Genomic DNA, 20,533 nt, shown 5'->3' with positions numbered 1-20,533 from the left:
AAACCAATCTTTTCACGTTCTCGTCGCAATACACACACACCACGAACTTCTCATCTCATCTCATCCATCTCTAATCTCATTTCATCGCAAGCAATCGAACACCTCATTATCATCATCATCGTCGTCCATCGGACTTTCAACATCAGCGCAACGCCCGTGATTCGTCTTTGCCCTGCATATCAGAACTTCCCGCGCCCTCCCGTAAGAAAACCTCCGTTTCGCACGGTCTCACCGAGCCACACTTCACTAGTGTCACGGCGCAATAGCAAAAAAAGGCCAAGAGGAACAGACCTCTTTTCGTGAGGGAGGCAGAGTAGGAACTAGGAACAGGTTTACCCCAAAGATCGGATTCCCGTTGCTGCGGAACCAAAGCAGGGCGACTGCTCTAGCCCGGCGAGCGCAACGCAGCTGCAAGCGCATTAGGGGCCGCGCAATTTGCAATTTGCAATTTACAGCTTGCATCTGCAGCAGTCGCGCAATTCTCATACGACGGAACGGGGAGAAGAGAGGGAACCTTTGCGCTTTGAGAGAGAAAAAAGTGAGGTGAAAGGGGGGGACAGATTATAAGACAAATGGACCACCCGAGTCCGTCCGCCGACCGCAGCAGCGGTGCGGCAGCAGCACCACCACCTCCAGCAGGGACGACCAGACGAGAAGGAGATGTGCCAGCTGGCGTAGAGATTATATCCGACGACGAAAGTTCGGCCAGTTCAATGTCGGATGAGGAGGATCCAGGTGACGACCACGACCACGACAACAAGAAGCATCACCGCGGCGATACTACGGCTGCTGGCGGCAGATATAGACCCGAGACGCCTACGCCACCGCCGCAGAGGCGGTCGCAGCAGCACGTTCCGCCGCCGCCGAGAGGAAGCAGGGAGAGAAATATTCGTTCGGAACGGCATCGTGACTTGCGGGATCGTGATCGGGATAGAGAAAGGGATAGGGATCGCGACAGGGATAGATCCCGGGGGCCGGAACCGAAGCGACGGGGAGGAGGAGGAGGAGGACTGCCGCCATCGCCGCCACTGGATAGGGATCGGGATCGGGATCGAGAAAGGGACAGGGACAGGGACAGGGACAGGGACTACGACAGAGATCAGGACAGAGACAGAGACAGCGACAGAAGCCTGCGCGACAGCCCTCCCCTGAGAGATAGCCCCCGCCTACGAGACAGCCCTCGCATAAGGGAACGAAAGCGACAGAGCTTCGCGCCGGACGAAAAGTACCACGGAGAAGGGGGCCGCAGCAACGTCAACGGCCACGCGAGAAGACAGCAGAGCGTACCCCCCAACAGCGCCAACAACGGCGCGAAAAGGCAGAGCATCACGGAGCGCCTCATGAGCACCTGGACGGCAGCGCGGTCGGGCGCGGCGCGCGGCGCAGGGGATCATCCGCCGGGCGTAGGGGCCGCGGCCGCAGCCGCGTCGTCGACGCTCCCTTCGCGCCGCGCGTCGTCCGCCTCGACGGCGAGCAAGGCGTTTAACCCCGTCGGCAGGGTGCGCGAGTGGCTCGACACGTGTAACGCCGAGCACGGCGACCACTGCTCCGGTCCGCCTGCGGATACGTGGCGGCCGATATGGCTGATTGACTCGGTGAACCGGTGTCTTGTGCGCGCGAGGGCGACGGATCGGTATATCGCGCTCAGCTACGTCTACGAGCCGCCGCTGCCTTCGTCGCGGGGTCCCGTGGAGACGTTACGGGAGAATCTGGAGGTGCTGACGGCGAGTATGGATGATGCGGATATACCGCAGACGATTCTGGATGCCATGTGGTTGGCGAGGAAGCTGGGGATCAAGTACCTCTGGGTCGATCGGTTTTGTATCGTGCAGGATGATGATGTGGAGAGGGAGGAGTATGTTAAGAATATGGCGTATGTGTATGCGAATGCGTACATGACCCTCGTGGCGGCCGCGGGCGACGCCGAGTCCGGGTTGACGGGCCTGTTGCGGAGGACGCCACCGCCAAGGGGCGCTGCGGGGAAGAAGCATGATGATCTTGTGCTCTCGTCGCGGTGGGCGGGCCGGGCGTGGACGGTGCAGGAGGGTATGTACTCGCGGCGAAAGGTGTATGTTTTCGAGGAGACGGTGACGTGGGAGTGCCACTGCGACGCGTGGCAGGGGCCACCGGGCGCGGCGGGGGGCGGCGGCAGGTTCAGCAAGATCCTCAAGGGCGGAGGGTTGGGGAGGCACGGCGGCGGCGGGGGCCAGTGTCTGTCGAGGACGTTCCCTGCGGCGACGGGGTATTTGCACCCCGTGTGGCCCGACATGGACGAGTACGCGCGGATCGCGATGGAGTTTAGCGCGCGGCGGGTGACGCTCATGTCGGATACGACGAGGGCGCTGCGGGGCATCACGACGGTGCTGTCGCGGTCGTTTGCGGGGGGTTTTGTGTTTGGGATGCCGGTGAGCTTTTTGGATGTCGCGATGCTGTGGCAGCCGAGGGCGATGGTGCGGCGGCGGTTGATGGTGCAGCCCGTGACGGGGATGAATCCGCTGCCGTCGTGGAGCTGGCTGGGTTGGCATTATGACGGTGTGCCTGCGGACTTGACGCTCTGGCGGGCGGCGGCGGATTACGTCCAGGAGGCGCCGGCGCATCATCATCAGGGCAAGAGGGGCGCCGAGAGGCGGTTCAAGAGTCCTTATGCGTTCCGGTTGCGGGGGTTGGTGAGTTATGAGCTCACGGACCGGGCGACGTACACGCCGTTGCCGAATGACGGGATGGCGTACCGGGATCGGAGGCATCGGAGGACGGTGCCGTTGCCTGCTGGCTGGTCGAGGAGCGGGGGCGGGTTCCGGTATGCGGGGGACCCGGAGGTTGTGTTTCGGTACCCGGTGCCTGTGGCGGAGATGGCTGGCGGAGGAGGGGGAGCGGAAGGGTTATTGGGAGCGGGGACGTCGCCGTTTGGGGATTTCTCGCTGAGCGCGACGCTGCTTTCGTTCAGCACGACGGTGGCGTATCTGGACGTCGACTTCGCCATTGCGAAGAACGGGGCGCCGCTTGACGCGAAGGCGGCCAACGCGGTGAACTCGGGGAACAACACGGGGCCTGGCACGGGACTGGTTGCGCCGGGACGGGGGTACGGCGTCCCGCTGGCGGTGGGGAATATCTGGTCGAGGACGGGCAAGTGGTGCGGCGTGGTGACGGCGCACGATAGCTGGTTGGGCTTGCAGGGGGCGAACCATACCGGGGAGGAGAAGCTCGAGTTCGTGGCCGTGTCGATGGCGAGCGAGAGGGGAGGGAGTCATGTCTTTGATCTGGATGCGTTCCGGGATAATATGGACGAGGACGAGATTGTGGACTTTGTCAATGTGCTCTGGGTGGAGAGGGTTGGCGGGGTGTGTTACCGGAGGGGGCTTGGGCATGTTGTGCAGAGAGTATGGGATGCGGTTGCGAGGGACCGAATCGAGGTTCTTCTTGGGTAAGAGAAGAGGAAGAAGGGGTTCGTCGCGATGTGTAATGCCGCCCAGGACAATGTGGCTACTGGGGAGAGCTCTGTCAAGATGGCTGGTGAACTGAGGTCGAACTCAGGGATGTATTTGATAGGAAAAGGGGGGTTGGTTGGACGACCACGAGTTCTGGTGGATGAAGGCGATTAGCGTCTGGATATCCCATGTACGAGATGTATGTTTCCCTCTCTAGAACGGGACATGACATGTTTACCAAAGCTTCATAGCGATTTGTATAATGAAAGCCTCCCTCGATGTAGGGGGCAGTTCGATTCTGTAGGAGACTTCTCTCTGCGAAACACTGACTGCATTCCTGGCTTGGACTGAAGGATTCTGGTCTGGAGCTGCTCTTAAATGGAATCACAAATATTAGTACTGTTTGTTGTTTGCCAATAGACATGCCGCAAGTTATGACAAACAACAAGTTAAGAGGTAGGAAGCGAGGCACAAACAATCACTCTGCTACAATTCCGAGAGAATTGACAGCTGTAAGCCTTTACCAACAACGCAGCATAATTCAAAGGAAGCACCTCATTTACATCCTGCACCAAAATACAGACCATTGCCTTGAGTTGTCGTTCAGGATTCGTAAGTAACTCACATGCCCGGCGCAGCACTTTCAAGGTGTGCGTCAAACCACCCAAGGCTTCCCCAACCCATACTGCACCACCACAAGACCGCACAACTTAACTCACACATCAAACACAGAATCAAAGCAAATAACTCTACAAATAAAAAATTCGCTGCAAACCCGACGAAAAAAATTCCAGCGCGGATCAAGACCGCCCAAAACAGCTGCCCAACAACTCGCCTCCCAGTACCCGACCAAACTCCACCAAAGAAAACGCACCAAACTTGAGCCCCAACCAGAGCCTGACTTTCATCCAACACCTCGGGGCGTTTAGCTCAGTGGTAGAGCGCCCGCTTTGCATACCTTCAGCGTCTGCGGGAGGCCCAGGGTTCAATCCCCTGATCGTCCACAACACCCGATAGATCGCGCAAGCGACCATTTTCTTTTGATTTTTCTGCTTCAATAGTGTAATTGCTAGCTGGCTATTCAGCATATTCCCCAAGTTCCTTCCCCACGTCGTTTTTTCTTTCTTTGCGTGGTGTTGTTGTTGTCGTGTGTTCGTTCGTTTTGCTTTGACGGATAATTCTCACGTTCTGATATGATAGGGTTCCAGCTAGACGTGCAAGTACTCATGCTGGACTTACATATTCAAGACAGGAACACTCTAGGGCTGCATTTTACCTCAGCAATTCAACGATGATCACGCGGTAACAAGAAAGCAAGCGAGTCAAGAAGCCGCCTCAAGGCAGCAAATTCACCAATAGACATTGGCACCGTCCCCCATTCCTAATCTGAATAGCTATACAAATAACAATCTGGCCCATGCCGTGCTTTGGACAATGGACATTCCATCCACCCCTGCGAATCCATTTTACACATTCTCGCCTGCTCATGCCTTTCAGCCCCACTCATCTTCGTCCCTTCTTCAGCGGCGGCGGGCTTCTCGACCTCGAAACCGAATCGCTATATCTCCTCCGCTTGGCGCTCATGGGACTTCTCGAATCCCGACCTCGATCCGGCGAACCCCGCTTGAGCGACCTCTTGGGCGGGGGACTCGGCGAGCGAGAGTGCGACGCATCGCGACCGCCTTTTCTCGCCCTCGGCGGGGGCGCTGAGGCGCTATCACCATCTCGTGCCCTCGGAGCAACAGGTGAGCGGCTATCTCTCGGCCCACGACGGTCTACGGGGGAGCGAGAACGCGAATCATATGACGACGCACGACTCGGCGACCGACTAGGAGACCGACTGTCGTAGCGGGCGCGTTTCCGCGGCGCGCTGCTCACAGATGAACTATTCCGTCTGACTGGGCGGCGGGCTTCTTGACCTGGACTACGACCGCGGACAGGTACGCCTCGTGCAGGCGGGGGGCTGGCAGAGCGCGAAATAGACCGTCCTCTCCTTGGGGGAGGAGATCTGCTGACGCTTGAGCTGTTCCTCCGGGCCACCCGGCGAGGTGGTGGTGTCGCGCTGAGACTACGATCCCTAGGACCATTTCGGGCCGGAGAAGGGGATCTTGAGTAGCTGGCGGAGCGACCGCGTCTTCTCGGAGGGCTCGCCGAGTACGAGTCATCGCGGCGTCCCTTTCTGGGAGGTGAGACTGAACGACTGTAGGAGCGAGATCTGGTAGAGCTGCGACCCCTGCTATACGAGCGGGCCCGTCCACGGGGCGAAGGAGACCTGGAATCGGCACGCTTGCGGTCAATGGCGCGTCGAGGCGTCCGCGACCTTGATCGAGAGCGAGAGTATGACGAGCCTGTGTACGAAGAGTAGCTAGACACCGACTCCGAGTCGGAATCATCAGCCGGTGGCGCAGGTAACGCCGGCTTGGCCATGTTCTGGAGGTATTCTCGAGAAGCTTCCGTGAGAGCACCCATGCCGATACTGGTGAAGTAGTTGATTGAGAAGCGAATGTTTCGTGGGTTGTCGCGCGGGAACAGCCCGGTGAAGCTGGGTTGGAGGATCTCGTCCTTCATCCGGGCCTGCAGTTTTGCCATACCAAGCTCCTCGGAGATGTCCTGGAAGAGAATCTTGATGAAAATTCTGGAACTACTCGTTGTCTCTTCCTCATTGAGGTGAATAACGGAGAGGACGTGCCAGCCGATAGCATCGGTTGCTAGCAAATGCGCAAAGAAGCGCGCAACGTTGCGAAGCCTGTTGGTCTCGTATCGATGGATTTTGCTGTAGTAGTCGGCAAAGGATTCTTCAAAAAGACCGGTCCATAACCTGTTAAGCTTGGCGAAACGCTCACCGATCAGACCGTGAAACTTGGAGAACGTCTTTTCCTGAGAGCAAATCTCGACAATCATCGAGGGCAGCTCCGCTTCTTGGCCAGCCGGGAGGTTTACCCGCAAAAGCTTGTGCACTGCTTCCTCGGGATCGATGGACGACATGACCGTCAGGTAGATGGTACGGCGCAGGTTTACCAAATCGGTGTTGGATTGATCCTTGATCTCCATTGCCTTCTCCTCTTCGTCATCCTCCTCCTCGGAACTCTCATCTTCATCGTCATCGTCGTCATCGTAGTCGCTGCCCTCGCCCAAGATTTCGGCCTTGAGCTTCTTGTAGGCCTCCTCGTGCTCCTCCCACTCCGCGTCATACTTGAAGATGTTGAGGCCATCCTGCACGTCGACTTCACCGTCCAGGTCGACCATATGTGTGATTTGGTCCTCCTCCTCAACCAAGTCAAGCTCCTCCTTGATAGGCGGGTTGTCCTTGAAGTTGTCTTTGCGAACCTGGAACAGGACCTCAATCATGTACTGCACACGCTTGTCGATATCCGCCTCATGCAGCACGTTCCTCAGTTGATCCCAGACCGCAAGTGCGATTGCGGGCTGCATATCCTGCAAGTGTTGTCCAACTTCGCGCATGAAGTTGACGGCGATCTCAACGCTGTCGTCCGTCGGCTTGTGAAGGAGAAGAAGGAGCATCTGACCAGCAAGTCTCTCGTGGGCGACCTGATGGTTGACAAGATGCGCCAAGAAGGTCGTGGACGAAACGCAGACAGCCTTGTCGCTGCGCTTGAAACCCTTGCGGAAGGACATGATGAGGCGCTTGACCAGGAGCTCGCCGACGGCAGGCAGCTTCGTGTTGACAATGGCCACCATGGCGGCAAAGACGGGTGTAAAGGGAAGAGAAGCCGCCTGCGCCTTCATGATGGACCGACAGAACAAGCCGCGGCCCTTGATCAGGTTCTCGCCAAAGAGCTCGGGAACGATGTGCTTGATGTTGGAGTAGTTGACCTTGTTGATCAGACCGTTGATACTCTTCTTCAGCGCCTCCCACATCAGCCTCTGGTATTCCTTCGAGCTCTTGTCCGTGATCTGGGCTTGCAGCGCCCTCAGTCGCGCCGGCGGTATGTAGGTGCCTCCGGACCGCATGGACAGCATCTTCTCGTACTCGGCCTTTGCGATGGCCTGCTTCTCCTCCTCCGTCTTCATCGGCGGCGTCGGGCGTCGTTGTTCTTTGGGGGCCGGGCGGTAGCTATCGGTGCGATCGCGGTCTCGATTGCGGGGGCGATCGTTGTCGCGGTTATCGCGGTGGTGGTGTCGACGGTCGCCGCCGTCGCGGTCGTTTTCCATTTCGCCATCGCGTTCGCGGCGCTCGAAGCTCGGGGAGTCAACGTCTGCCGATGCCATCGTGCCTCTGTTCTCACGTCCCTAGAGTCCTATGGATGATGGAGAATCAAGCCAGGGGATCTTGCGACCCAGAGGAATGGCGGCAGTTGAATCAGAGATGCGCCGGTTGCTGGAAGTCTCGTTTGTTTTTTTTTGCTGGGCTGGAAAAGTTACTGCTGCTTTGACGCAACAGGATCGCCAGGCAAGAGTTACCTAAAAATCCAAGTGTGGCTGGGGAATGTAGAGGATCCACTATCTAATGGGAGAAAGCACAGGCCATGCGGCTGGAGCTTCCCAAGTGCAAGGGGAAACTATCTGGCAGCAGCAGAGGTCCACCGTCCATCTCAAGTCATTCAGTCAACCGTGGCAGCTCCATTTAGCGCAGCCATAGAGGTCCAGCACAGGCGCGCCCTCGTCCCCTGAAATCGCGACGACAATTTTCCCGATCGGAGGATCCAATACAGTAGCTCCCATCTACCTTAACTGGCCTTACCTCATCTCGACCTCCTTCCCACAATCCCCCACGACCCTTCTTTTACATCGGCCTTTCCATTCACACAGTCACCGGTCACCACTTGCGCGCGCCCATCCCGTCGATTCCTTCTTCACACTCCTTATTCACCCCTTTCAATAAATTCGACAATGGTACGTTGACATGGCTCCTCCCCCCGAGTTGGCGGGACCCGCCCGCACTCACTCAATAGCCAGCATCCCACCCTCGAGCGCAACAAGGGAGGGCAGGCAGGCAAAAAAAAAAAAACCCCCCCAAAACATCGCCAACAGCTAGCTAACCAGTGATTATCTTACTCTACAGAGCGGAACTCTCGTCGGCTTCGCCATGCTCGTGGCTGCCTCTGTCATCTTCACATACTACTCCATCTGGACCCTGCTCATGGTACGTAGCCAACCCACCTCCTCCCTCATTACCTTTTGTTCTGCGAAAGGCCAACAAGGTTGACTAACACCTCCTGCCACAGCCCTTTGTCGACGAGGGCCACCCTCTTCAGAGCTTCTTCCCTGCGCGCGTTTGGGCTATCCGTATTCCCGTCATTCTCATCCTCCTCGGTTCCGCCGTCGTCGGCTCCTTCCTAGGCACCGTCATGATCCGCAGCAACAGGAAGAAGGCCGCCAAGGCCAAGGCTGCCGCGAAGAAGAAGGCGTAAAGGATACGGAAGTGGGAAACTATTATCAATTGCTGCGCATGTCGAAGCTCGGGAGGTCAAGATTATTGTTGGATGTCTACGATGATACACGGGCATGGAACATGAGGGCCAGGGGGGGACGAGTCTACAATTGCGAAAGCTCAAAAATGGGTATCTAAGCTGGATTTATTGGAGAATGAGCGCGCTGCTCATCTCAAGAGCAAGCAAGGTTACCTACTCTCATACTGCTCGAGGAGGTACTACCCTAGGCCAGAGAGAACCCCCAAAAATCACCAATAAAGGAGTGAGTGGCACGACCGGCCAAGTACATATCCTGCCCCATGATCCCAGGCGCCTCGGCCCGCGCATGTCTCTTTGGACCGATGCCTGACATCCGTAGACAAAATCATGGCAAGAAATGACTCCTGGTCTAATCTAGCTCCAAACGCCTCGTGGTTCCTCTTTCAAACTCTCTGATCTGCAAAGTCAAGCACTTCACAGTCATCCTCGAAAAAGCCATCCTCATCCTCCGTGTGCCTCGCCCCACGTCGTCGACGGGTTGTAACAACAATCTCATCGCCATTCTCTCCACGGTGCATAACTCTCTCCATCGAAGATAGCGGGAGCGCGCGGTGATCATCCGAAATGTTGAATTCGTCTTCTGAAACTGAGAGGTGTCCAGTGTCGAGCTTCACCAGGTTGAGTGGCTGACCAAATGCCCAAGGTTGCGAATACTTTGTCTCCAGAGCCGTTTCTTGAGCGCGCGCACGCTGCTGTCTCTTCTTTTGCTTGGGCATTGCGTGATCTTCCAGCGTGGTATCGGCCATCAGCGCAGCTAGCGATGGTGGCAAGGCCGCGGGTGGACTTGCGTACTCATACAGAGCCACTCGCCTATCCGTATGGAACGGCTGGTATGGTGCGCTGGATTCAATCTCGGCTTGCGGGATGGATGCTTCCGCACTCAGGTCGACCTGGAGCGGTCTGGCGCGCGGGTCAAGCGTTAACGTCTTGCCCACGTCCATTTCTCGGTCTGACAGATCCAGGTACTCGTCTGAGTCGATGAATTGTCGAACGGCTTGCGAAAAGCCATCGTCGGGTAGTGCAGGGACTTTGAAGTCCTTGTATCGGAGTCCTCGAGGTGTGCGCTGCTTGCTGGCAGCCGCTGACGGGCGACGAGTCTTGGACGGGAATGTTCGCACTAGGCCGTCGCCGACCACATACAGAGTATGGTGTTTTCTACCAGTGATCCATACGACGCATGACGAAGCTGGCAGAAGCGAGCTTTGTGGCAGAGAAACGCGATTGTCTCCCGTGTGGCGCAGCTGGTTTATGGCGACGCCGGTTTTGCCCAGGGAATGGCTGATGCTCGCAGCAATGGCCCTTCCTCCAACACTGGCCGAATCAACAAAGTTGCCACCGGCCAAGCCTTGAGCGTTCACGCTGCTCCTACGCGGCCGAGTGATCAAGGGTCTGGCGGCATGATAGGCAGCGCCGAAGGCACTGGATGCAATCGAGACAGCCGAGTTTGGTGCATCTGACGCCGGAGCGCCATTTTCTTCCGTGGCTTTGCGCCGACGAGGCGGCGGCCAAGTGAAGGCACTGAAAGGCATCTCGAGAAGATGAACGGTTCCTCTTTCAGTGACCATTGCAATCCGCTCTCCGTTGGGTTTCGACCAAGCCACGTCGACGATCCGAGCAACGGTCATCCGTGAGAATTGCGCAACCTGGCGCACTCGTGGACCAACTGCGTTATTAGCAGCGACCACCTGAAGAGGTGACGACTTGGTGTACTGAATGCACATCAGATCCCATACAGTCTGCACGTCGCCCTTCCCGCTCGCCGTGAACAGAGATAGTCCAGTCGGTGAAAAGGACAAGAAGCTGCAACCAAGCGGAGATGCAAACGTGATGAGCGGGTGCAAGGTGGCAGAAGTTGGCAAGCTGTCCATGTCGAGGATAGAGACGAGACCGGGGTCTTTAGTCACTGCCTGTCCAGGTGTACCGTGTGTCGGCGGGAATTGGTTTGCGTCGTGCCGAGGAGGGTACGAGCCCGCCCATTGCTGAGCTGTCACCGGAGGGGATCGAGACTGCATCGGAGGTGCCTGGCTCGCATTCTTATTCCAGTACGAGTTCCAGGCCGACAGTCCTTGTTGGCCAACCCACTTTGCTCCAGAGATCAACTCTTGCGTTGTTTCGCGCATTATCTTGTTGACCATGCTCTCGGCCATGGGAGAATCAACAGATCCGGTAACTGCGGGTAGCACGGGGGACGTCACTGAAGAGATGCCCGGAGCTTTGCCGAGAATGACCACCGGTACGTGAGCGCGCAGAGCGATTTGCGAGGATGCCGCCGGAGGGCAGTAGGCAATCCATTTCCCGTTGAGCGACAAGATGGGAGTCTGCGGGTTGGGACGAGGAGGCGCTGGTGAGTGGCGGCGTTCAGCATCCTCGGCAACCTCTCCTCGAGGGGGCTGCTGAAGGCTAGTCCAGAGTTTACCGACACAGCCGAAGCGAACGATGCCGTCGTTGGAATCAAGGATGGAACGGTAGACCCAGCATTCTCCACTGGTTCCGGAGGCGATTGCAATGTTCCCGGCATCAGCTTTGATCGTGAATGCGCCCGTCGGCGGCGGCGCCTTGAAGATCGGGCTCGTGACGGGTGTTGACAGCGGGACTTTTGGAGCTTGTAGAAGCACATCGACGAGTTTGCCGGTCTTGAGAGAATACAGCTCAACTGACGTCTGGTAAAACTCGATGGCCGGCGTAAATCGACCGGAAGGGCCTCCCTTCTGGCTGCCATCGGCTCGAGGACTACCTGGCACATCGGCTCTGTCTTCGGTAATGGTGTCGTTTGCTGTTTGGATTGCAATCTCTGGCGATGTCTGTGGTAACACAGGCCCGTGGATGACGACAGCCACAAGCGGAGAATCGTCAACCTTGTTTCCAGGAGTTGACCAAGGAAGAACCTTGGCATCGTATACGCCTCCTCGCAGCCCTTTGAGACCGGCAACACGGTCTAAGCCGCGCTTGCTGACCGAGTAGACTTCGAGACCACCCTCATAGCCCGCCAGCGCAACGTTGTCTGATCCTGGAGCAAATTCGTTGTGTGCAGCAGGAAGTGAATCGAAGCCAAAGTAATAGCCCTTATCGCCGGCCTTCATGCCAGCCTTGGAAGCCATATCAAAGTCGATGTCGGGAGCACTATAAAAGTGCGGCTGGGCTTGATGAGGGAGCGGGGGTTGGGGGCCTACTCGGGCGTGGGACATTTGCGACTGCATGGAGCTGCGGCGGTATGCTGCAGCTGCAGCCGGCTGATGGTAGGCCTCGAGGGGAAACTGCGCGTCCATCTGGAAGCTGAGAGGCCGCTTCATATGGTTTGGCATGCTGTTGGGAGGAGACGGCGAGGCAGTTTGGGGCGTCAGGGACTGGCGCTGGACGGCCCATCCGTGGTGGAGGCGACCAGAGTCCTCGTAGGAGGAAGGTTGAGTGGGTGGTGACTCGCCCATGAGACTGATCAAGTTGCCTGGAGAGCCAGCGAGCCCTCCTCTTGCCCAGTCGTGGTTTGTACTTGCAGCCGATGCGGAGGTGGTGGAAAGTGCATCCAGAGAGGGCGAGACAGTGGGGTGCCCATCGTATGGGGACGGGTCTTGAGTTATGGGTCTAATGTCGGGAGAATGAACGGGAGGCGACGATGCATCGGATGGAGGGCTTTTGGAAGGACTGCCATTTCTTTGAGGTTGTTAGCCATCGTTGTCGCGAGAGAGCCAGAAGGGCCATAGGGGGGGTTGCGGCAGTGACTCAACGCCGACTATCGCGGGGTTCTAAGATGACAGGCAGGGGTAGAGGGGAACCTACGCGAACTTGCCCGCGGCGAGTTTCGTCACCGCGGCGCTAACTGCACCATCTTTCGCGTTCTTTCTGTCCTTCTTCGAACCTGTAGAGAAGTAGATGATGAGTATGCCATTACTACATGGGTTACAGCGCGTATGACAGCTCAGGAGCGCAGGAGAGAGATCCGAACTTACTCGGCATTCAAGTGGTGTTGCGCGGCAGTTGGAGCAGTCTCCTGCTCCAAGGACCTGCGTTTCCGCAAGCCAGCTGTACCGCTTACTGGGAAACCGAGGGAGTTGATGCGAAACGAGTTTTCAAGTATCGTGGCAAGTGGTTCGGTGTCGTCGTATGAGGGTTGTTGGAAGGTTGGAAAGGACGAAAGTTGAGTTATTGGTCTATTAGAGAGTCCCGTGGAAGGGTCGACAAAGGCGGCAGATGACCTCGGATGACGAAGGCTGCCGCAGGCTATTTTTTTGTAAATGCTTTGAATATGGACAGTTTTGCGTGGCAAATAGAGGCAGGCAAAGCAAGACGGAACAAGTCGAATACCGTTGGGTAAGCAAGATGGACGTCGGTGTTGAAGGTGAAAGTGAAGGGAAGAAGCAGTAAAGAGACGATAAAGAGCGGCTTTCTTTCCAGGCGCTGCCAAAGTAGAGAGCAAGAGAGAGATTACTAGGAAGGCCAAAGGAAAATCTATAGAATGAAACAGAAGAGGAAAGGACGTGACAGGTCGTGACGGACGTGACGTGACTATTGTGTTCACGGGAATGCTGCTATCGTGGATCGTTGTTTGAGTTGTTGGTGTTGATGAGTCGAAGGAGAGAGAGCACGGGGAAGAGTGAGTGACAGTGAGGTCAGGTCAGGTAGGCAGGTCCCAGGTCCGGTCCAGTTCCAGTTCCAGTTGGGGTGAGGTGTGGTCCGGGTAGGTAGGTGAGGTGGGCTGCGCTCCATTGATTTGGTACGTGCCCGCCTTCTGTCCCCCCCCCGCCATCAGCCACGGAGAGCAGCAGCAGGTCCAAGTCAGGCCGGGGGGGTGGTCTGTCCCGCCTCCACCCCCTCCACGGCGGCGGCGGCATCTAAGATAAGATAGGGATGGGATGGGAGACCTTCCTCTTCCTCTTCCTTCCATCCCTCAGCTACCACGGTACCTTAGGTAAGGTAAGGTACCTTCAGGTAAAGGTAGCCGGGCACGCTGTCCAAACAAGACACCACATTGCACCACCTGGGCACGTAACAGGGCGGCCTCTCTGACGGTTCCAGGTTGCTTCGTTTGGTATGCGAGAGGCCTGCCAGCTCTCACACTTAACAACCTAACAAACACCTCACTCATGCTCAGTCATAACGACGTATCTTATCCAAGCACAACAGAACCTTGCTTACTACCTAGCAATGAAAGCCATATCTGAGGCAGGCCAGGTACCTTCAGCTGCCGCCCGCGGGATGGAAGCGGGGCATGGGAGTGCTTTCGCTCTCTCTCCCCAGTTGTTCAGGTTCCATTGCGCGCCTCCATCACCCCCGAGTACGGCGCGGTGCCCCCCAATCCAGTCTCCCCTCCAAGCCACCCCACCATGCCCCCCCATCTCATTGAGTCTCTTGGAGGAACCTGGACTAGGGTGACAGGGGTGTCAAGTGCAGACAACTTGCTGGGATGCATTTCTGAGAGAGAGGGGGAGGGGAAAGCAGAAGAGAGAGGGTGGAATTCTGCGACTGCATCTACGAGCTGGGAGGTTCCAGGCCAGAGGTAACTCTCGGCTTGAACCTCGCCGGCAGGTACCTACCTGCGATGCGCATCACGGGCAGGACGCGCACCGCGGATACAGGTGCAGATACAGCGCACCAATCTTGGAACAGCTCGCAGCAGACAAGGCGGGTTGGTTGGGTGAGGGTCTTGAGACTGCCAGTCTGGGGGGCCCCGGTGCTGCCCGTGTACCTGGTCATGTCCCCTTCCCGTACCTCCGCCCGCAGCTCTTGCTTGTCGGAGAACTCGAACATGACCATACCAGCTGACGGATGATACATGGTCCCGGCTGTCTACCTCCCCTACGATACCTTTCAGCAACAACAGTATGGCAAGTGCGTACCTACCTATAGAGACAATGGAATGGAACATGCTGGGCTGCAGCGGGCGCGGATACCGTGGCTAACACCTTCAAGACTCTGAAGACTCAGGAGGCACTCCCGAACACTTTACACGCCCTCGCTCTCGCTCACTCCTTTCCTACCTTACCTTACATTGGACCTCGTCAACCGGAGTTGAGTCCAGTCCAGCGCAGCCCAGCCTCGCTAAGCTTCAACTTATTAATTACCTCCTTTATTTGCGCCTTCCGGCTTGTCTCTCTCACAAACTAGTTGATTGCAGGCACGGAGTACGCGCGCAGTAGCGTTATCAGTTCGTCTGTCCTCAATATTCCTGACGGAAGCGACCAAGTCACACTCTCGCCATGCCAGAGGAACGGAACACTGATTCAACTACGAATTCAATATTGTCTGAGACCCCTCTCCTCCGTCCACCATTAGGTTGACACATTTTCTTCCATTGCTTTCTACCGAATCTCCGAAGTGTATGCCACACACAAACACACACGCACACATACATACACTTTGGTACCTACACACACACACTCACAAAGTCACTCAAACGCCTACCTAAGCTCAGCTCTGCATACGCATACAGAGTCTGTTGCCGAGGCCGGAGACCACTGCCATCACAATCCCCCAACAAGCCATCCTTGGAGCGGGGACCAGCTGCTGACAGCTGGGCTGTGCGTGCGTTGCCTCTGTGCAAGCAACCTTTGAAGACGAAAGACGGACGACGGCAAGACGGACGACAGACAGATGAGGGTGACGATCTGGGGCTGGTGACCGATGCCATCATCCCGCTTTGGCCTGATGACAAGCGGCGCAGTCTCAACCGACGCTGACTGGACCAAGCTTCCTCCTGGGGTGGAATTATGGACGGATTCGAGACTAAAATAACGGTGTTGACTTCATTTGCCGCCAAACACTTTCAAGATTGCGGTCCTGCTTCCTGGCTTCCCTCTACGGTATGTCGTCGTTATCCCGTATCCTCCCGTTGTCGGTCATCCGTCCGTCCTATCGCACCGCTTTCCCATTGAACTGCCACACACTCGGCGGCTCAGGGCCAGACCGTCCGACTGACAAAGACACCTGACCCCCCTCGGTGGAGGAACGGGGGGCACCACGTCAGGTGAACGAGCCACTCACAGCTCTACCGTGGACCACGAGAACAACGCACCATAGCTGACGTATGGAGGGGCTCTCCTGGATACCCCTCCTCATTCCCCCCAACCTCGCCTTCAGCTTTGCTGGATGGATTGCGAACTTCGATCATCGCCGTTTCAGGAATTGAGATGCCGGCAAATGTCATGATTCTGTTGAGGCAATGCCTAACTTTCTGGCTACCCTCGGTCCAATTACTTAAGCAACCCATTCGGATGAGGCGTAGCGACGCGAGACGAAGCCTGGACGAGGCGACGCGCGATGAATGCAAGGCACGGGGCCAGCCGCGTCCGCTACGCCGTCGAAGCGCAAGCAAGCGCATGGGGCGGTCTGAGGTCGAAGCCATCACCGGATGAATCTGCCGTCATCGATGAATTCAAGACCAATCTGCTCGCTGCTAAAGACGGTAGAACAATGCCATCGGCGAAACACGGTGGCTGCGACAAATCGCATTGCGCCGCCAATTGTCAAGCGTCTCTCGTTCAATGACTGAGTGCCACATCTCAATGGCCGGATTGCCCCGATTCACATCGATTTCTTGTTGCTATTCAGCGCATTTCACACTGCTGGATATCCCGCTCAGCCAGCGCCGTCATGTGTCACACTTCAGAACTCTGACACCGAAGGCAGTTCCCCATCAATGGGAGCCCAGTGGTCGAGCCAGACTCGATATGCATCCATCCGCCACTCCCCATCCTGCTTCACCCAGTCTGCGCTACCCGCCCAGCTGAACACGTTCTCACCACCATCCAACCCCTTCCTTCGAACTCCCCCCTTGAGCATAACGTGCACACCCTTTTCGGTAGCGGAGCCGATCGCACTCGTGATCCAGTGCTTCCTCGCCGCGACTGAGCTCCACATGTCCGCCCGTAGTTGACGGAGGTCTGATATTACAAACATGTCAGCCGTCCCGTGTCTCTTTAGCACATGGGTTAGGTAGCAAACTCACTCTCATGCTTCTCGGCCGCCGCCGGACCAATCTTGACTTTGGCATCAGGCGTGTAGAATTCGATCCAACGCTCATTAAGTTCCTTGTCATCGCTTGTCCGGTAAAAGTCCCGTATCCGGAGCCGGAGGTCCCGCTCCATCGCCGTCTCGCTGGCCGAGAACGGTTCCATTTTGGAGTAGCTGTCGTGGGGCTCCACGCCCTCTGTAGCTGCATATGAAGCCATGGGTATTTTCCGTCCTTTTTATGCGATGACTGGCGAGTGTCAAGGCCTTGGTTGTTCGAACGAGTTGGTTATATTGGTATAGAGTTAATGGTGAGTGTAATGTGTACGGCAATAAGGTATGCAAAGCACGTGTATGAGGAAGTGAGGTGACGTTTATATCCGTCCCCGTTCCTCAAATGCGGGACGGCCGGCGGGGGGGGTGGGTGAGTTTGTACCACCCCACAAGTCTTCGGCCCGGAAGCCCTGACGGCACCCAATGAAAGCTTCGGAACGGGAATCTTTACCTCGGGAAAGGAGCGCAATTGCATTGCTTCACTAACTAAGATTTGTTACGAATTAATGTTCATCGTCTATTGTCTTTTCCGTCCAGAGCTTTCTGGTGGGTTATGGGTTGGATTTGTAACGATATGGGAGTGCTGCACCTTCGACTTTCCTCGGAAGTCCCGTCGGAAATGGAGCAGGAGGACACTTGAAATGGGCTCTGAATCGCTCAATGGTAAGGGATGTAATGTGCTACTTGTTCTCTCCTTATTTCTGAGTACTTTGGTAATCATGCCACGTTCATCGGGGGTAAGGGAGGCATTGTTTGGCGCGAGATACTCGGCTGTCACGTATGTGAATCCTGTCGACTTCAACTCAACACACTTTGGTCCCCTCCATCTGATCAGAACGATATTCCCTTGAAACCAAACCTTTGGGAACCCGATGTTTCTTATATCTCGAAAGGAGACGAGAATCTCGCGAGATGAATTTCAGTTACAAAACCTCGAATGGATCTTCAGTTGCCTTTTCCATCAAAAACTCTGCAAGCGTCCTAACATAGGCTTACCCTGAAGAGATACGTACTTGCTGGCATACACTAAAATGCAGTGACCTACGTAAAGAGTTGTTCGCAAAGGATGAGCTTTTCCAAACACCCACAGTCAAGATTGAAAGACATCAAACAACAAATGGATCTTCGGTCGTGCCACCACCACTCTTCCGCTTCTCAGCGGCACCTTTCAGAGACTCCCCAACAGCAGATTTACGTTTCTTCTGTCCTTTCGCCTTGGTAGCCGGAACTGAATCCTGAGAGGAGTACGATTCTATCTCAAGAATCGTTCGTCTCGCTCTCGCCCCGGGAGTCTCTTCGGCTTGTACGTTCTCCGCAACGGGTTCCTCCAGCTTTCTCTTCTTGGCGGAGACCGATTCCTCGTGGATGTTCTCGTCATCAGGATTGTGAATACTACCGTGTCGGAGACCAGAGCTTCGGGATTGTGCATTTTCTGGTATGTCCTTGCTGCTTTGGCCCACGTCGAAGCTTCCAAGTTCCTTCTTTCCAAAACTGGCGGTGGGACTCGCTGGACTTGCGTTCATTGTAATCTTGGATAGTGGGGAACGGCCTGAAGGGCTTGCGGTCGTCGGTGTGGTCTTCTTGTGAACCAGCAAGTTCGAGGTGAACCCTTTGGGGCGTCTGCTAGCAAGCGGAGACGGATCCTGACCAACATGACTATTGTCTCGAGGCTCTCTAGCGGAAGTTCGCTTCATCTTGTACTGGCGGTCAGCCAAATTCCATATTTAAAGCGTTGGAAGGCCTCTTAAGATGTCTTTGGCATCACTCCATAACTTTAAGAGCGCCACATAAGAAGACCACAGAAAAAATTGCTGGTCGCCGGGAACAGATTATTCATAAGAGGAAGTTTGGTGCCAAAACTCACCAGGGGCGCCTGCGCTCTAGAGATAGGCGGGTGTACCATAGTCGCCACTCTCGCATTCATCTTCTTCTTGTTCCACGCTTGGAACTCCGAGTCCTCCATACCAAGACCCAAGATCGCGTCGAGCAACTCGAAATTCTCGTTCTCGATCGCTTGCCCCGCCAACTTATGGTCAATGGGCAATCTGTTCAAGAGAAAGTTGTTCTCTGACTCAATGAAGACGCTCTCGATACCTGGGAACACCGTAAAAGGATCGAGTTGGACGGAGGTTGTCGGACGTTCCTTTCTTTTCTGTGTGACCTTGGCAATGAGGAGGCCCCGGGCTCCAGCTTCGCGCCTTAGAAGCTTTTGGGTCACCTCGATGGGCACGAATTTGCTGATCCAGCGAATGGTAGTCCATTGGGAATAGAAATAGTGCTGCAGCCAGGGAATCATGGTTGTGAGGCTTTCGGTTGTGTGGGTGCCGTACCACTCACCCTGCAAGAACGGGAGTGCTTCGAGTGTGGCTTCGTCAGACACGACTGGCCATCGACAATATCTCAGGGCCTGAAGATCGGGGAAGTTCTTGAAATTAGAATCCTCCCTGGTGAATGTGTTCGTGCTTTTCGTGATTTTGACAATCGATTTCCCTCAGACGCATTCGCCATTGTATCGCCCGCTCATTTGCCCCTTCTTCTTTCGCCAGGATACACCAGAGGCCATACGCGAGGGCACCATCCTTGACAAGCTTTTGTGCTAGAACCATCCCGCAACCTCGAAGTCCTTCGGGGACGTAGTCGAGTCCGATCAGCATAGCAAAGAGCGTAATGGGCTTCTCGTTGTTCAGTCCCTTCTTCAACCCACATATTGTGCCCATATTGAAGCGCTTTGCGTGCTCCTTGCACTTGGGCTTACCAGGTGGACCTTTGAGGTTTTTGATGAGAACTCTGCAACCGAACATGAATGCATCGCCATCCTCGGACCACACTGCATCGACGAGACCTTCCTGTTGAAGTTTGGCGCACTCGGCTTCTGCCTCTCCTGGAGCCTTGTGCCAGGGCACGCCAAGGTGATCCAGCATTCCCTTCAGGAGAGCAGTCTCTGTGTCCTTTAGAAGAGGAATATCTGATTCTTCCAGACCCTTCCGGTCTGAGCCTCTCTTTCTATCCGGGCGGTTATCTCCATCGAACACGAATACTAGTTGGACACCAAGACGGTAAAGCGGCAAGATACGGTCTAGGATGGCCCTCTCTTTTGGGCGAGAACCTGGGCTTTCTAGATTGAAATTGTCAGATTTGGTTCTGTTATTCCTCGGAAGGAAGTACAATGATAGGAAAACCACCCATAAATCGGTAAAAGGGTGCGAGATGATGCGTGCGACGTAAATTTAGGGTGGTATGATAAATGGTGAGATGCAGGGAAGAACGAGTATATGTGAAATGGACGTCGAACTTTGCTGGATCTCTTCCACGAGACTTTCCGGGACGCTCTTGTATCGCCAGTGTGCCTCGTCAACTGCGATGCGTAGCGGGCGGCCTGTTTCCTTCAAGTGATCACTGGTCCATTGTGCCAAGGAAACTTCGACGCCGGCCTCTTCAGCGAGTTTCCAGAACCTAAAGCAGGGGATAAGGATCAGTAAGGGTAAATTTGAATGTATAATTGAGTCAAAATTCGAAGAACCCGGCTATTTTGACTATGTGCCACTGCCAGCTAGTACTTGCGTAATCGACTCCCTCCCACCACTATAAATAGGTCAATCGCGACGTCAATTACGACCATATAAAATTGTTAATTACGGTCATAGAAATTGCTAATTACGACCAGCAATTATATATATTTAA

The 20,533-nt window shown here is 55.7% G+C and overlaps 6 protein-coding genes and 1 non-coding gene across 7 annotated transcripts; 3 read left to right on the top strand and 4 right to left on the bottom strand.

Annotated features, from left to right (window-relative positions):
* Positions 1 to 1,070: 1,070 nt before the first annotated feature.
* BDP81DRAFT_301583 (heterokaryon incompatibility protein-domain-containing protein) lies at positions 1,071 to 3,425 on the top strand (the record flags this gene model as incomplete). The annotated part of the gene is made up of 1 exon (XM_060583127.1): positions 1,071 to 3,425. A coding segment is annotated over one exon (2,355 nt), but the record flags the coding sequence as incomplete, so codon positions are not given.
* A 919-nt stretch (positions 3,426 to 4,344) lies between these two features.
* Positions 4,345 to 4,429, top strand: BDP81DRAFT_t96. The gene has a single exon. It is a non-coding gene; the product is annotated as a tRNA-Ala (tRNA).
* A 314-nt stretch (positions 4,430 to 4,743) lies between these two features.
* On the bottom strand, positions 4,744 to 7,840 carry BDP81DRAFT_420407 (uncharacterized protein). Its single transcript, XM_060589848.1, has one exon. The coding sequence runs from the start codon at positions 7,653 to 7,655 to the stop codon at positions 4,929 to 4,931; it is 2,727 nt and encodes a 908-aa protein (XP_060449229.1). The 5' UTR covers positions 7,656 to 7,840; the 3' UTR covers positions 4,744 to 4,928.
* Positions 7,841 to 8,472: 632 nt separating this feature from the next.
* Positions 8,473 to 8,797, top strand: BDP81DRAFT_311211 (dolichol phosphate-mannose biosynthesis regulatory protein; the record flags this gene model as incomplete). The annotated part of the gene is made up of 2 exons (XM_060583705.1): positions 8,473 to 8,529; positions 8,612 to 8,797. The coding sequence occupies 2 exons, from the start codon at positions 8,473 to 8,475 to the stop codon at positions 8,795 to 8,797; spliced, it is 243 nt and encodes an 80-aa protein (XP_060449228.1).
* A 406-nt stretch (positions 8,798 to 9,203) lies between these two features.
* Positions 9,204 to 12,925, bottom strand: BDP81DRAFT_166140 (uncharacterized protein). Its single transcript, XM_060582110.1, has 3 exons — positions 12,802 to 12,925; positions 12,632 to 12,710; positions 9,204 to 12,505 (listed from the first exon to the last, which is right to left on the bottom strand). Exons 1-3 carry the CDS (start codon positions 12,806 to 12,808, stop codon positions 9,241 to 9,243), a joined length of 3,351 nt encoding a protein of 1,116 aa, XP_060449227.1. The 5' UTR covers positions 12,809 to 12,925; the 3' UTR covers positions 9,204 to 9,240.
* A 3,528-nt stretch (positions 12,926 to 16,453) lies between these two features.
* BDP81DRAFT_458699 (uncharacterized protein) lies at positions 16,454 to 17,019 on the bottom strand (the record flags this gene model as incomplete). The annotated part of the gene is made up of 2 exons (XM_060593447.1): positions 16,454 to 16,731; positions 16,797 to 17,019. The coding sequence occupies 2 exons, from the start codon at positions 17,017 to 17,019 to the stop codon at positions 16,454 to 16,456; spliced, it is 501 nt and encodes a 166-aa protein (XP_060449226.1).
* A 939-nt stretch (positions 17,020 to 17,958) lies between these two features.
* BDP81DRAFT_391283 (XPG I-region-domain-containing protein) lies at positions 17,959 to 19,773 on the bottom strand (the record flags this gene model as incomplete). Its single annotated transcript, XM_060587529.1, has 3 exons — positions 17,959 to 18,546; positions 18,717 to 19,296; positions 19,418 to 19,773. 3 exons carry the CDS (start codon positions 19,771 to 19,773, stop codon positions 17,959 to 17,961), a joined length of 1,524 nt encoding a protein of 507 aa, XP_060449225.1.
* Between the last annotated feature and the right edge of the window lie 760 nt (positions 19,774 to 20,533).

Source organism: Colletotrichum phormii, assembly GCF_030913505.1.
Source record: "Colletotrichum phormii strain CBS 102054 chromosome Unknown BDP81scaffold_4, whole genome shotgun sequence".
NCBI lineage: Eukaryota > Fungi > Ascomycota > Sordariomycetes > Glomerellales > Glomerellaceae > Colletotrichum > Colletotrichum phormii.
This window is presented reverse-complemented; position numbering and strand designations above follow the sequence as displayed.